Below are 14662 nucleotides of genomic sequence, written 5' to 3' on the forward strand. Positions count from 1 at the left end.
TGCAGAAGTATCTGAGGAAGGCTGGCCTGACCTACTTTGAAGGGTGAAGATAGTATCAGGGAAAACACAATGTTAAGAGAAGTCCTCTTGCCACCTCATGACTGTAGGCAGAGTGAGTGGGGAGGCTCAGAGGCTTACCAGGGTGAGACAGAATTGCCCCAAATGCTATTAAAACTGACTAGCCTTTGCTTATCATCACCAAAGAACCTTCGAGTGCTTTCCTAGCCCAGGAAATACTGGGTGACCAGCCGCTTTTGCTCACCTCCGTATCCAGGTTGGGAGAATTCTCTTTGGGGTTGTAGTCAAAGATGGCCACCATAGTCCTTGGGGCATCATCCTCAGAGCTCAGATCCCGACCTTCGTGTGCATCTAGCAGAGAAAAGGAAGCATACGGTCACAGCTCCTTATTTCAGCCTGCCGCCCAGAGCAGAAGAACATAAGAAGGGCCTGCTGGATCAGGCCAGTGGCCCATCTTGTGGGATGTAAAACCCAGGAGCAGTCAGTGACAACATTCCTAGAGAGTACATGTTAGAACATGGGGAGGAATGTCAGTCCAGCAAGCAGGTAAACTTCCTGGGACGGACTTCCTCCGCATGTGACCAGAGGTGGGTGTGGCCTCACCTGTGCAGGTAATGATAAAAGCACAGGGCAGGCAGCCATATCTCTCTCTCTCATCTTCATCTTCTGAAGGAGTAACATGCCCTCTTGGCTCTCAGCCAAGAGAGGAGATAAGGACTATAATAATAATAATAATAATAATAATTTATTATTTATACCCCGCCCATCTGGCTGGGCCTCCCCAGCCACTCTGGGCGGCTTCCATAAAAACCAAAAATACAGTAAAATGTCATATGTTAAAAACTTCCCTGAACAGGGCTGCCTTAAGATGTCTCCTGAATGTCAGGTAGTTGTTTATCGCTTTGACATCTGCTGGAAGGGCGTTCCACAGGGCGGGCGCCACTACCGAGAAGGCCCTCTGCCTGGTTCCCTGTAGCTTTGCTTCTCGCAGTGAGGGAACCGCCAGAAGGCCCTCGGCGCTGGACCTCAGTGTCCGGGCAGACTGATGGGGGTGGAGACGCTCCTTCAGGTATACTGGACCGAGGCCGTTTAGGGCTTTAAAGGTCAGCACCAACACTTTGAATTGTGCTCGGAAACATACTGGGAGCCAATGCAGGTCTTTCAAGACCGGTGTTATATGGTCTCGGCGGCCGCTCCCAGTCACCAGTCTAGCTGCCGCATTCTGGATTAGTTGTAGTTTCCGCGTCACCTTCAAAGGTAGCCCCACGTAGAGCGCATTGCAGTAGTCCAAGCGGGAGATAACCAGAGCATGCACCACTCTGGCTAGACAGTCCGCAGGCAGATAGGGTCTCAGCCTACGTACCAGATGGAGCTGGTAAACAGCTGCCCTGGACACAGATTTGACCTGTGCCTCCATGGACAGCTGTGAGTCCAAAATGACTCCCAGGCTGCGCACCTGGTCCTTCAGGGGCACAGTTACCCCATTCAGGACCAGGGAATCCTCCACACCTGCCCGCCTCCTGTCCCCCAAAAACAGTACTTCTGTCTTGTCAGGATTCAACCTCAATCTGTTAGCCGCCATCCATCCTCCAACCGCCTCCAGACACTCACACAGGACCTTCACCGCCTTCACTGGTTCTGATTTAAAAGAGAGGTAGAGCTGGGTGTCATCCGCATACTGATGAACACCCAGCCCAAACCTCCTGATGATCTCTCCCAGCGGCTTCATATAGATGTTAAAAAGCATGGGGGAGAGGACAGAACCCTGAGGCACCCCACAAGTGAGGGCCCAAGGGTCTGAACACTCATCCCCCACCACCACTTTCTGAACACGGCCCAGGAGGAAGGAGCGGAACCACTGTATAACAGTGCCCCCAGCTCCCAGCCCCTCAAGACGGTCCAGAAGGATGCTATGGTCGATGGTATCAAACGCCGCTGAGAGATCCAGCAGAACTAGGAAACAGCTCTCACCTTTGTCCCTAGCCCGCCGGAGATCATCAACCAGTGCGACCAAGGCAGTTTCAGTCCCATGATGAGGCCTGAATCCCGACTGGAAGGGATCCAAATGGTCCGCTTCTTCCAGGCGTGCCTGGAGTTGTTCAGCAACCACTCGCTCAATCACCTTGCCCAGGAATGGAAGATTTGAGACTGGGCGATAGTTGGCCATCGTGGCCGCATCTAAAGATGGTTTTTTAAGAAGCGGTTTAATAACCGCCTCTTTCAGCGGGTCTGGGAAGGCTCCCTCACGGAGGGAAGCATTCACCACCCCACGAAGCCCATCGCCCAGTCCTTCCCGGCTAGCTTTTATAAGCCAGGATGGGCAAGGATCCAGGAGACAGGTGGTTGGTTTCACTCGTCCAAGCAGCCTGTCCACATCCTCGGAGGTAACAGATTGAAATTGATCCCACTCAACTTGACTAGACAGAACTCTAGCACTCTCCCGCCCCGGCCCTGCTCCCACGGTGGAGTCTACTTCTTCCCGAATCTGGGCGATTTTATCTGCAAAAAACTTTGCAAAATCATTGCAGGAGAACATGTGGCCCGTACTGGGCCCCGATGTTGCAGGTGGTTCCGCTAAATTGTGAACCACCTGAAAAAGTCTCCTGCTGCTGTTTTCTGCAGATGCAATAGAGGCGGTGAAGAAATTCTTCTTCGCCGTCGCTATCGCCACTTGGTAGGCTCGACGTTGAGCTCTAACCTGTGTCCGGTCAGATTCGGAATGAGTTATCCGCCACCGGCGCTCTAGCCGTCTCAACGATTGTTTCATTGCCCTCAGATCCGTGGAAAACCACGGGGCTGTCCGGGCTCCATGCAATCGGAGAGGCGCTTCGGAGCCAAACAGTCAATAGCCCTGGTTAACTCCACATTCCAGCGGGCCACCAGGGAATCGGCTGAAAGGCCATCAACATGGGATAAAGCATCCCCTACCACTCTCTGGAAACCATTTGGATCCATTAAGTGGCGGGGGCGGACCATCCGAATTGGTCCCACCTCCCTGCAGAGGGGATGGGTCGCAGAGAAGTCGTATAAGATAGATTCTGAATGTATGTAACCCTTTTAAAGCTGTCTGCCTTCTGGGATCATATTGTGAACAGAACGTGAGTAAACTCTTTTATACTTTTATAAAGACTGTGTCGTGTCTTGTGTTTTAAGAGGGAACAAAGGGGAAATTACCAGAGTAATTATTATAGAGGTTCTAGCAAACCTGTGCAGACGTTACCGTTGCGAACTTAAAGGGGAATGTCTATAAACTCTGCTTATATTTTGGGAACTTGTTAGCACAAGTTGGATAAGGATATACTTAGTCAATATATCCTCTCCTGCAGCCCAGAACATTCCCACACATCTAGCCCAGCATCCTGTTCTCACGGTGGCCAACCAGATGCTTGTGGGAAACCCGCAAGCAGGATTTGAACACAAGAGCTCTCTCTGCTCCTGTGGTTTTCAGCAAGTGGTTTTCAGAAGTGTTGCTGCCTCCGACTGTGGAGGCAGAATACAGCCATCACAGTTAGTAGCCATCCATAGCCCTCTCCTCCTCCATGAATTTGCATAATCGTCTTTTAAAGCCATCTAATTTGGTGGCCATCACTGTCTCCTGTGGGAGGGAGTTCCATTGTTTTAACTATGCGCCGCACATAGTTTGGGAATCAATGAACTAATGGAAGACGAAGCAATGCTCACCAAAGGAAGGATTCTTCTCTTCTTGCTTCTCCTGCTCCACTGTGGGGATGAAAAACAGAAGAGCCAGTTTAAATAGGTATCTGAAGAAGTGTGCATGCACACGAAAGCTCATACCAAGAACTAACTTAGTTGGTCTTTAAGGTGCTACTGGAAGGAATTTCTTTATTTTGACTATGGCAGACCAACACGGCTACCTATCTGTAGTTTAAATAGAAATGCAGTGTGTCCGTTCTTCCCATTACTGAAGAACAAAGACTTAGCCAAGAGTTATTTCCAAATTGCTGGTTTGAGGCCCTGCAGGCAGAGCATATGGTTAACCTTAAATGCAGCTATAACAAAAGCAGATGCTCTGATTGGCAGAGCTTTGGATGTTGATCTGTTGCCGTGCCGAGGGGGGTTCAAAATAATAAGAAATAAAAAAGGTATTACTCTGAAAATAAGAAATACTTGGGAGGTAGGGGATGTCAAGTTTTGTCCTTGCTCAGGGCACCATATTACCACAGGCCACCCCTGCTGATGCTGTCACACCCCTTTGCTACCCTATATGGAGGAATAGGGCAGGATCATCTAAAGCAGGGGTCAGGAAACTTTTTCAGCAGGGGGCCAGTCCACTGTCCCTCAGACCTTGTGGGGGGGGCCAGATTATATTTTGGGGGAAAATATATGAATGAATTCTTACACCCCACAAATAACCCAGAGATGCATTTTAAATAAGGACACATTCTACTCATATAAAAACACACTGATTCCCAGACCGTCCGCGGGCTGGATTTAGAAGGCGATTGGGCTGGATCTGGCCCCCGGGCCTTAGTTTGCCTACCCCTGGTCTAAAGGTTTCATGTGTTCCTGCGATATCTTGCTGTGCTTAGTAGGTGGAACCCTCTGTTGGTCACCTCCTCAGCTCAAAAACAATGTTGTAGAGTCCTCAGCCATCCTCATAAGAACATCAGTGCCTGCAGGATCAGGCCAGTGGCCCATCTTGTCTAGCATCCTCTTCTCCTAGTGGCCAAGCAGATGCTCGTGAGAAACCCACAAGCAGGATTCGAGAACAAGAGTCCTCTCCTGTGGTTTCCAGCAACTGGTATTCACAAGCATTGCTGCCTCTGACTGTGGAGGAGGAGCCAAGCCATTGGGGGCTAGTAGCCTCCTCCTCCTCCTCCATCATGAATTCATCTAATCCTCATTTAAATCCACCTAGGTTGGTGGCCTTCACTGCCTCCTGTGGAAGGGAGTTCCATAGTTTAACTATACGCTGTATCAAGAAGTGCCTCCATATGCATCACCCTGACCAGCCCACGAGGCACAGGAAGCTGTCTGTTACAAAGTTAGATCCTTGGTCCACCTAGTTCAAGATGGTCCATACAGCAGGGGTGAGGAACGCCTTTTAGCCTGTGGGTATCCTCCAGAATTTCGGATCTTTTCTGTTCCTCAGCTGGAAATGAACCTGGGACCTTCTACCTGCCAAGCAGGTGTCCTGGCCCTGAGCTACAACCCTGTGAATGGACTGTGTTTGTTTGCCAGCTCTAAGAAACCCAGATTCCCAGAGCACACACAAAGCCATTGTGGAAAAGCATCGTCCTCCATCTATAGAAGCAAGAAACTTTTTTAGAGTTCAAGGGCACCTCCTAACCAGGTAAAATTACTCGAGCAGGGTGCAAAGCAAGGCTGGTGAGGGGTGTGGCCCTGGGGTCAAATCCAGCCCTCCAGGCCTCTCTGTCTGACCGCCAGAAGGGTGTGTTTCCTAGAGACAGTCCCGAGGACCAGACAGAGAAACCTGGAGGGCTGGATTTGGCCCCTGGAATTGAGGTTCTCCATTGCTGGTCTACACTGGCTGGCATAAGTTTTTCCCAACTGAACCTAGGACCTTCTGCAGTCAATGCATGTAGCCAACCACTGAGCAGTGGCTCTTCCTTTAAAAATCAAGCAAGATTCTAGTCCTCATTGTTCTGAATAAAGGGGCTGATTTAAGTAGGAACATAGGCTCCTTTTCTTGAATCAAAACCTTGAGTTGCCTAGTTCAGGAGGACCATTTACACTGACTGGCAGTGGCTTTCCAAGATTTCAGGTATTTTCCCATGCCCTGGAGATGCTGGGGTTCAAACATGGGAGCTTCTACTGGCAAAACAGGTGCTCCAACCCTGAGCTAAGCCCTTCCCCACATCAGCTTTGTGACAATCTCTTCAAATGGGACTTGAGAGGGCTGTAAGAGACAACCTCGGACACGATACAGACCTTTTTTGGACCGCCGAGGTTTTGGTGGGCGAACTGTGAGGCGGGGAGGAGGCGGGGAAAACACACCGTTATCTGCATTTAAAAAACCAAAACAAAACCCAAGCAAATCAGCAATCTTCAAGATAATGAAATGTAAGAAATCTTTTTGCAATATTATTTTCAGTTGGTGGATTCAGCTCTCAATCACGGTGGTATAGAGTCTGGATTTGGGGATAGGCAACACTCTGCATCCTGGCTTGCAAGGGGCATGACCACAATTCAACAATACCTTCCAGGCAGGCAAAAGCATTTGAGGGGAGGGTGAGATGGGGATTGAATGGCCTGGGGAGAGTGCTGTGGGCCAGTGTTTTCTGGTGGGTCACATCTGAGGTTCCCCACCCCACCCCGAGGTCACGGGACAGAGTGGAGCACCTAGACTTTCCACCAGCATGTCTGTAGGGATCCGTCCTTCCTCTAGGAGCTGCTTCCTGGTGGCCTCGCTGTCCACCTGGACCTCGGAGACCATGTTGCAGGGGACATAGCCCGTTCTCCCCCCGCATTTTCCTCTGTAGAATCCGTCAGCATCCTTGTGGCCATAAACCTGGAGGAGGAGGAAACAACAAGAAAGATGGACAATAATTTGCAAGAGGGTTTTTTTTTTGGGGGGGGGAGCAGTCAGAGAGATATTAAGAACACAAAAAGAGCCTTGCTGGATCTTCAAACCATATTTGCAAAGAGGCATTTTAAGTATTTAGATTTCCTAGGGAGCACACTGTTGAAATGCATATTTGTATCTGGAAATCTATTACCGACAAAAGAAGAATGGCAGACGAAATCAATGGACTATGCAGAATTAGATAAGATGAGAGGAAGGATTCGAAACCTGCGGGATCAGAGATTCTCAGAGGACTGGAGTAAATATGTGAATTATTTGAAAAGCAACTGTAATCAACAGATTACACTAGTAGGATTGCAAGAAGTTTTGTAAGGAGGACTATGTGAAATATTGCAGAGAAAAGTATGAAGAGAATTATTAGTGAAAGACTATTAAGAGTAATAGTGAAACTAATGAAATGCAGATTAAGTGATAAAGACTGAAAAATCTTCAGATGTGGCTGATGGAAGTCCAAAACATTGTATAAGACAAGAAAATATGTTGTTTGATTTTTGGAAATTTTCTGTAAAAATTAAAATATATTTAAAAAAAGGAAACCTAGCAAACAGTTCTCTCTCCCTCTCTTAAAAATTGTGCACAAAGGTGCTGAAAAAGGTTCACAGTGGAGGGTGGTGACAAGGGTTTGGGAAGTGGCAGAGTTTTTCGCCTCTTCCCATAAGCAGATTTAGAAAAGCAAAGTGGTCAAAATTTCGTAAGAGAAGAGAAACCACTACGGGCCCCCAAACTGTTGCTTAATTTAGGAACGTTGCAGAATCGAACTTCCTCTTGTTATCAGCACCACCAAAGCAGAGGTTCTCAGAGGGGGAGGGAGTGAAAAAGCTCCTCCCGAGGTGACCAAAGTGACTCAAGCTCTCTGGATGACCTTTGACCAGAATGGCACCTTCAGCTGATGGGAAGATAAAAAGTGTGATATCAGTGTGATAAAACCAACCAACAAACATGAGAACAGAAGAAGAGTTCTGCTGGGTCAGGCCAAATAGGGACCATCTAGCCCAGTATCCTGGTCTCACAGGGGCCAACCAGATGCCCACATGGGAAACCTGCAAGCAGGATTTGAACACAAGAGCATCCCTCCTGTGGCTTCCGGCAACTGCTATTCAGCAGCATTGCTGCCTCTAACTATGGAGGCAGAGCAGAGCCATCATGGCTAATAGTCATCAATAGAACTCTCCTCCTCTGAGAATTTGTCCAATCCTCTTTTAAAGCCGTCCAAATTGGTAGCCATAACTGCTTCCTTGTGGGAGGGAGTTCCACAGTTCAGCTGTGCTCTGCGTGAAGAAGGATTGTCATTAGATGCCCACAAATCATGAGAGAAGGTGAAAACATTTTTCTACCCACTCTCTCCAAGCCATACATACTGTATTTTTCGCTCCATAAGACACACTTTTTTCCTCCTAAAAAGTAAGGGGAAATGTGTGCGCGTCTTATGGAGCGAATGCATTGGGCGGCAGAAGGATCCCTCGGCTGCCGCTGCAGTTGCGAGCTGAGGGATACATCCGCAGCTGGAGCCATGGCTCCTGTCCGTTGCTCGCTGTGAAGTCAGCAGAGCGAGAGCCACTGACACGCTCTGCGCACCTCTCGCTTTTCTTGCTTTAAAGCAAGAGCCGCAGAGAGCGTGTCTGCTGGCTTTACAGCAAGGCTGGAGGAGGGATGGAAGAAGCTCTGTGTAAGGGCTCCCTTCTGTCCCTCCTCCTGCTTCGCTCTAAAGCCAGCAGAGCAAGAGCCGCTGCGCAGCTATCGCTCTTGCTCCTCTGGCTTCAGCGAGAGCTGCGCAACACCTCTTGCTTTCTGGCTTCGCAGCGAAGCGGGAGGAGGGACGGATGCTTGCCCATTCCTCCTCCCACCTCGCTGTAAAGCAAGCAGAGCACCTGTCCTGGTGTCTCCTCCTCCTCTTCTTGCTTCGGCGTCACAGTGCTTTACAGCGAGGCGGGAGGAGGAATGGGCAAGCAAAGTGAGAGCTGCACAAAGCGGGACAGAAGCCATGTAAGCGGCTCTCGCTTTGCTTGCTTTAAAGCAAGAAAAGCGAGAGCCGCTTACATGCTCTGCGCAGAATATTTTTTTCTTGCTTCCCCCCTCTAAAAACTAGGGGCATCTTATGGCCAGGTGCGTCTTATGGAGCAAAAAATACGGTAATTTTAAAAACTTTTATCATGTCGCCTCTTGCTCTCCTCTTCTCTGAACTGAAAAGTCCCAAATGCTGCAACCTTCCTTCCAAGAGGACTTGCTCCATCCCCTCGATCATTTGACTTGCACTTTTCTGAACCTTTTTCAACTCCAGCATACCCATTTTGAGGTGAGGTGACCAGAATGCTACACAGCATTCCAGAAGCAGATGCACCATGTATTTTTATGATGGCCTTAATGAAACAAAACCTGAGTCTTCATTGAGGCAAAAAGAAATTTGGAGAAAGGAATGCGCCAGCAGCTTTTTAACAGGGGTGAAATGAGAAAGGTAACTACAAGCATGTGTGGTGGACATGCACCAAGCTATCGCTGTTCTGGGATCAAGTTTTCAGTGCAGTGGATAAAATGATTCTGTCATCTATTACAGCAGTTTTCAGGCCACTGACTCATCCCCAGTGCTCCCTACCATTCAGAAGAGTGGTTTGCACAACCCACCAAGAAAGATGGTAACACCATAAAATTCAAAACAGTAACAATTAATTGCATATTTATTCAAAATTCAATTTAAAATATTTTGTTTAATTCAACAAAATTGATGAACTTGATTCATTATCAAATTGATGAACTTGATTCATCAATAGCAGCTATTACCGATAATTGGCTAGCTTGTGACAACTCGGAATCATAAATATAAACAACCGTGGCCAAAGGAAATAAGTATTGAGAGTGATTAGTAAAACTTTAAATAGAAAGTGAGAAATATGTTTTCCTCTAGGCTTTAGCCTGGTCGAGCCAGAGGCTGCCTTGTAGCTCCCTTGCTTCTTGGTGCCCCCCTAGGTAATCCCACTCCCCACATGGGTGTGATACTGTTGACTTTGAGAAGCACTGTTCCATTAGGAAGACTCCAGATTTAGCTCTTCTAAATTTATTTGCAGGTGATAATACGGACTTGACAGGATACTTAATGGTCACTGCATGTGTGACCATTGCCATTTTGGGGGAGGATCTTAAAGGAGCTAATTTAACAGCCTGATACAAAAAGATTTGGCAAATAGCCTTTGTGGAGAAACATAACATGTAAGTTAAGAATATCTAGAGAAAGTAAACAAAGACATGCATTTGCGGAAGAGAAGTGGAGCTTTATCACTAGTACAAATATTTCAGACAACAAAAGGGATGTGCTCCAATATATATGGGTTTGTTGAATGTTTGGTTTCTCTTCTTTATGACTATGAATACTGTCCCTCTACATTTATTGTAAATTTATCTGCAAGTGTTGGCACAAAGAAGGCTCTTGGGATTTTTGTTTGATAGGTTACAATCTTGATTTTGCGATATTGTTTTGCTAAGATTTTAATTCATCATTGTAGTTATGCAACTTAAGAAAATTAAAAAGGTTAATTTTAAAAAAATAAAAACAATAAGCAAAAGGATTGGGAGAAGCGTTCGCTATCCAAATCAAGAACTAAATCCATGGGACAGATATCCTGCACCCCACTGACCAAGTTTGATAGGTGGGCAAGCCCTTCTTCACCTATACCGGCCCCACATCTGACGTCAAGTGGGTGTGGCTTGTGTGTAATGGCCTCATGGGCCAAATGGGGAGGGTTCTGGTAGGCCTGAATAGGCCCGAGGGCTGGAGGCTCCTGACTATCTAAATTGTGGGATGTGAAACACATAGCAGTCAAGTACAGCATTCCTAGAATGGACATGCTAGGGGATGCTTTCTACCAGCCAGGAGAAAACTTCCTGTTTCCTCCTGAGCTGGGACAAACTTACTCTGCATGTGACTAGATGTGGGCGTGGCCTAACCTGGGTAGGGGAGCACATGTTCTTCTTTTCTCTTTTTCTCCATTTTGCTTTTCTGTCAGCAGTCCCTTGGGACTAACTCCCGTATGGGATAGTTCCACATGTATATATACTTTTGTAACCTTAGTCTGCCTTCAGGGATCCAACTGTGAACTGAATGAATATGAGTAAATTACTTTTATATTGACTTTAATAAGATTGCCGTGTCTATTCTTTTTAAGAGGGACGAGAAGGGATCTTACCAGGAATCTTATATAGAGAGGCTCAGATGAGCCTGCAACAAGCAAGTTTAAATTCTGCTAAGATATAGAACTTGCTAACGCAAGTTAGGAAGGGTATCATTAATATATCCTCTCCTGCTTCCCTGAACATTCCCACATAAATTAATAACCTGGGGGAAACGGAACTGTCCACTTTCTCCTTAACTCTGCTCTTACCTTCAGGATCTGTCCCTCCTGAAAGGGGAGCTCTTCCTCAGCTGCGTCGGGGTTTGGAGACATTGAGGGAGGGTCATAGTCAAAGAGGGCCACAAAGAGTCGGGCTGAGCCCCCAGAGTCCATTGGTTCAGGGAAAGGGCTTCTCCAAGAGTCTGTCCGAGACACACAAAAAAGGGTGCAATTAGACATGGGTCTCCCAAGCTTGGGTCTCCAGCTGCTTTTGGACTACAACACCCATCATCCCTAGCTAGCAGGACCAGTGGTCAGGGTGATGGGAGTTGTAGTTCAAAAACAGCTGAAGACCCAAGTTTGGGAAACCCTGAAGTAGACCAAGGCCAGTTCTAAGTCTGTCTGCCAGCCCAGAGCACTTGGGCCAGGTTCTGGACCCAGCAAAGCACTGGATTGATCCCCCAGGCCCTGATTATTCCCTCCTCCCCAAAAATGCCTATGACTGGTACTGGATCCCTCCTTGTAGCTTTCCCCACTCACAAAAAAACCCTTCTAGGATAATTCAGTTGGTTAGAGTGGTGCTGATAATGCCAAGGTTGCAGGATCTATCCCTGTATGGGACAGCTGCATTTTCCTGCATTGCATAGGATTGGACTAGATGATCCTCAGAGTTCCTTCCAACTCTACAGTTCTATATTTCTATATTGCTAAGCAGCTTACCGGAATTTGTGTCGGGAGGTTCTGCTACATCTTGAGACCTTCTTCGGGGACGCCTGCCTCTCCTGGTAGGGACCTGCCAAGAGGTTGAGTTCAGCAGCTCAAGGTTGCCATTGCCCGACACCTGGAAGAGAACCCTTGGCAGAATTAGTCCCTGATCCAGCCTTACAAGATCTGAAAATTTATGGCCAGGGCGGAATCACACAAACACACGCACATATGCAAAAGCAAAGCTACAAGATGCAATATTCCTCTTCTGGAAACTTGTGGAATCTGGACTCAAGAAGATGTTGGGAAAGTCCATTGGGTTTGGCGTTGTGGTACAAGTTACCTCTGACGTGTTCCCAAACCCACAATGCAGTGGGAGGGAAGATCAGGTCCATGGGCCAAATGTGGCCCAACCCCCCAGGCCTATGGCCTAGGGGGCTCTCCACAAGCCACACCCCCTTCCTCAGCCACACCCCTCGCCTTAGGCCACACCCCTCACCAACCCAGCTTTGACCCTTCGCTGAGAGGGCTGGAATGTGTCCTCGAATTCTGAAAACATTTAATTCTTCAACAGGGTTTCCCTTTGGGAAGAGGAATACTGCATGGGAAGCCTCCAGCCAGCCAAGTTGATTTTGGAGTGAAACGTAAGAAAAGCCACACGAAGGAGCATCACAAATGCACCACAAGCTCCAGCTGTTAGGACAATAGGAGGCACCTCTGTTTCCAGCAAAGCACTCAGCACAAGAATCAGAAAGCAAGCAAGCTGGGGAGCTGGGGAGAGAAAGCACGGTCAGGGTTGCGGCAAGCTGCGGCAATGGCGGTAGGGGAAGGGGGCAGCTCACAGACCCGTGGGTGTGACGATGGAAGGACATCCTTCCAAGGCCGCTCCAGCCCGCCTCTCCAGAGAGAGGGGCTCCTCTCCAGGCTCCGGCTCCTCTCCTCGGAGGCGCCCGCGGAGGCCCTCCTCCTCCAGCAGAGCCTCCCGGGTGAGCGGCTGGGGGACGTGCTCCATTCCCCACTCTCCTCTTCCCAGCTGCTGCACCTCTTCAGCTCCCTTGGCCCGCTGGACTGGACCGACCCCGAGCGGCTGGAGGAGTCGCTCCACCCCTCTTCACAGTCCGTGGGGGATCCGTCGGCCCTCCCGTCCAAACTGAGCTGGCTGGCCGGGGTGGACGTGATCGTCATGTCCTCGTCGGAGTCGTACTCGATGTTGATCTCCAAGCTCTCCGGGCTGAGGCAGCGGGAGAGGCTTCCGGGGCCATCTTCCTCCCCCGCCGCCTCGAGGGGCACCGTCCTCCTTTGGCGGGGTCTCTGCCTCGCCCAGCTGCACAGATCCGACTCGTCCTCCACCCCGAGGCTGGTGATCACGTCCAAGTTTTCCTTCAGGCTCCGGGCCCTGTAGAGGCCTCCTCCGCCTTGGTGGGAATTGCTCAGCATGGAACGGGCGGGTCGTTCTTGTATATCCACCTTCCTCTTCCTGTTTCCCTGGGATGGAGCGAGTCCTTTCTCTCTGCAACGGCTGGGCCTTCCCCACTGGGAAGACTTCCTCTCCACAGCAATCTCAGGGCAATCCCACTCCCAGTTCCCAGGGTAAGCTGGCATTTCACTCACACCCTCTCTCCTGAACTTCCCGGGGACATCCAGCAAGACTTCCTCCTCTGACGGAACCTGGTTCCTCTTCGGTGGAGCATCCACAGGAAGAGGAGGAGCTTCTGTTCTTTTGTAGGGAGACCTATCCCGGAAGTCATCAGAAGACTTCCTTGCCAGAGGAGGTGAAACTGGTCTGTTCAGGCCGTGGTCCCAATCTTCTTCCTCCTCCTCTTCTTCTGTTACTTCTGGGATGCTGAAAAGTGCTTTGCTGCAGTTTTTTTGCAATGGAATCTCCAGGATCCGTTCCAGGATCTCTTCGTCGCTATCGGTGTCGCCAAGGTCCAGCTGTGTTCCAGCCCCGGAGAACAGGCCAGCAAGGGAGAAGGAGAGAGAAAGAGGAAATAGGTGTTAAAAGGGATGGGGGAACAGCGCCTACCTACCATCAATCCTTCGGATGGCAATAAAAGAGGGCTAGGCAAGTCCATGGAGGAGGCTGGCTACATCTATCAGTGGCTATATTAACTGTGGTCGCTAAATGGAGCCTCCACAGCCAGAGGCAATCTACCTCAGAACACCAGTTACTGGGGAGGGTTGAGGAAGAGCAGGATAGGGTGGTTGCCTTTGTTGCCTTGCCCATGGGCTCCCCAGAGGCATCTGATTGGCCACTGTAGCAAATGGAATGCTGAACTAGATGAATCTTTGGTCTGATCCTGTGGCTGCAGGGCTCTTCTTGTGCCAAAATCCATTGCGAAGACCAACATTATGAAGTTAGAGGAGTCAGGCTGCATAGAAAGAAGTTAGGGATATGGAGGGGTGCGTGTATGTGAACATCCAGGTGGAAGAACTGGCCAGTATCCCAGCTCTGATCTGGGCCCAGGACACTGGCTCAGCGATGGATCAAACACCAGCCTTTTCATCCTGTGTAAACGTCTCGCAACTTTAGCAGGTAGGAAAGGATTTTTCTTTTTTCCTGCTTGGCTCTTCAAGTCTTCTTCCTTAGGCCTGTCTACCTGATCTACCCTCTCTCAATGATCTGTGCAGTCCGGCTGAATAAATATTGCAGGTATCTAGTGGAACACAAGGGCTTGTCTTCCTCCAAACAACTCTTAATGGGGTATCTTCCTATATATATATAAATGTAAGGCTGTCATCACGTAGGAGGGTTTGCAGTGCCACATGACAATTCTGGATTTGCATGAAGTCAGAACACAGACCCTATTGGAGGATTTGTAAAAAGAGGGTGGGGGGAAGGGGAGAAGCTGTGTGCAATGTGAGCAGGGATGGCAGCCTTTAGTAATCCATATCTGTCTGTCTGTCCATTTGTCCATCCATTTCTATGGTTTCCCATGTCTCAACATTTGTCAGCACTTCCTCCTTAGAATTAATTTGCTGTAGAATCTTGCTTCGAATTAACCATTGTATCATAAAGACAGCGTGGCTCCAGACAGTTCAGCTTCTGTGT

General features: G+C 48.8%; 1 protein-coding gene across 5 annotated transcripts in view; it reads right to left on the bottom strand.

Annotated features, from left to right (window-relative positions):
• TSPOAP1 (TSPO associated protein 1) overlaps positions 1-14662 on the bottom strand; it is a 57007-nt gene that overhangs the window by 6252 nt on the left and 36093 nt on the right. For 4 of the 5 annotated variants that reach the window (XM_081172835.1, XM_081172834.1, XM_081172833.1 and 1 more), the window contains 7 exons: positions 12457-13545; positions 11626-11746; positions 10957-11108; positions 6343-6511; positions 5932-6003; positions 3700-3738; positions 263-369 (listed from right to left, as the gene is read on the bottom strand). In XM_081172835.1, coding sequence (XP_081028961.1) covers positions 263-369; positions 3700-3738; positions 5932-6003; positions 6343-6511; positions 10957-11108; positions 11626-11746; positions 12457-13545 — 1749 coding nt within the window. The remainder of the gene's footprint in view (positions 1-262; positions 370-3699; positions 3739-5931; positions 6004-6342; positions 6512-10956; positions 11109-11625; positions 11747-12456; positions 13546-14662) is intronic. The other variant, XM_081172837.1, reaches the window with a different exon arrangement.

This window comes from Podarcis bocagei (genome assembly GCF_964188305.1).
Source record: "Podarcis bocagei genome assembly, chromosome: 15".
Lineage (NCBI taxonomy): Eukaryota > Metazoa > Chordata > Lepidosauria > Squamata > Lacertidae > Podarcis > Podarcis bocagei.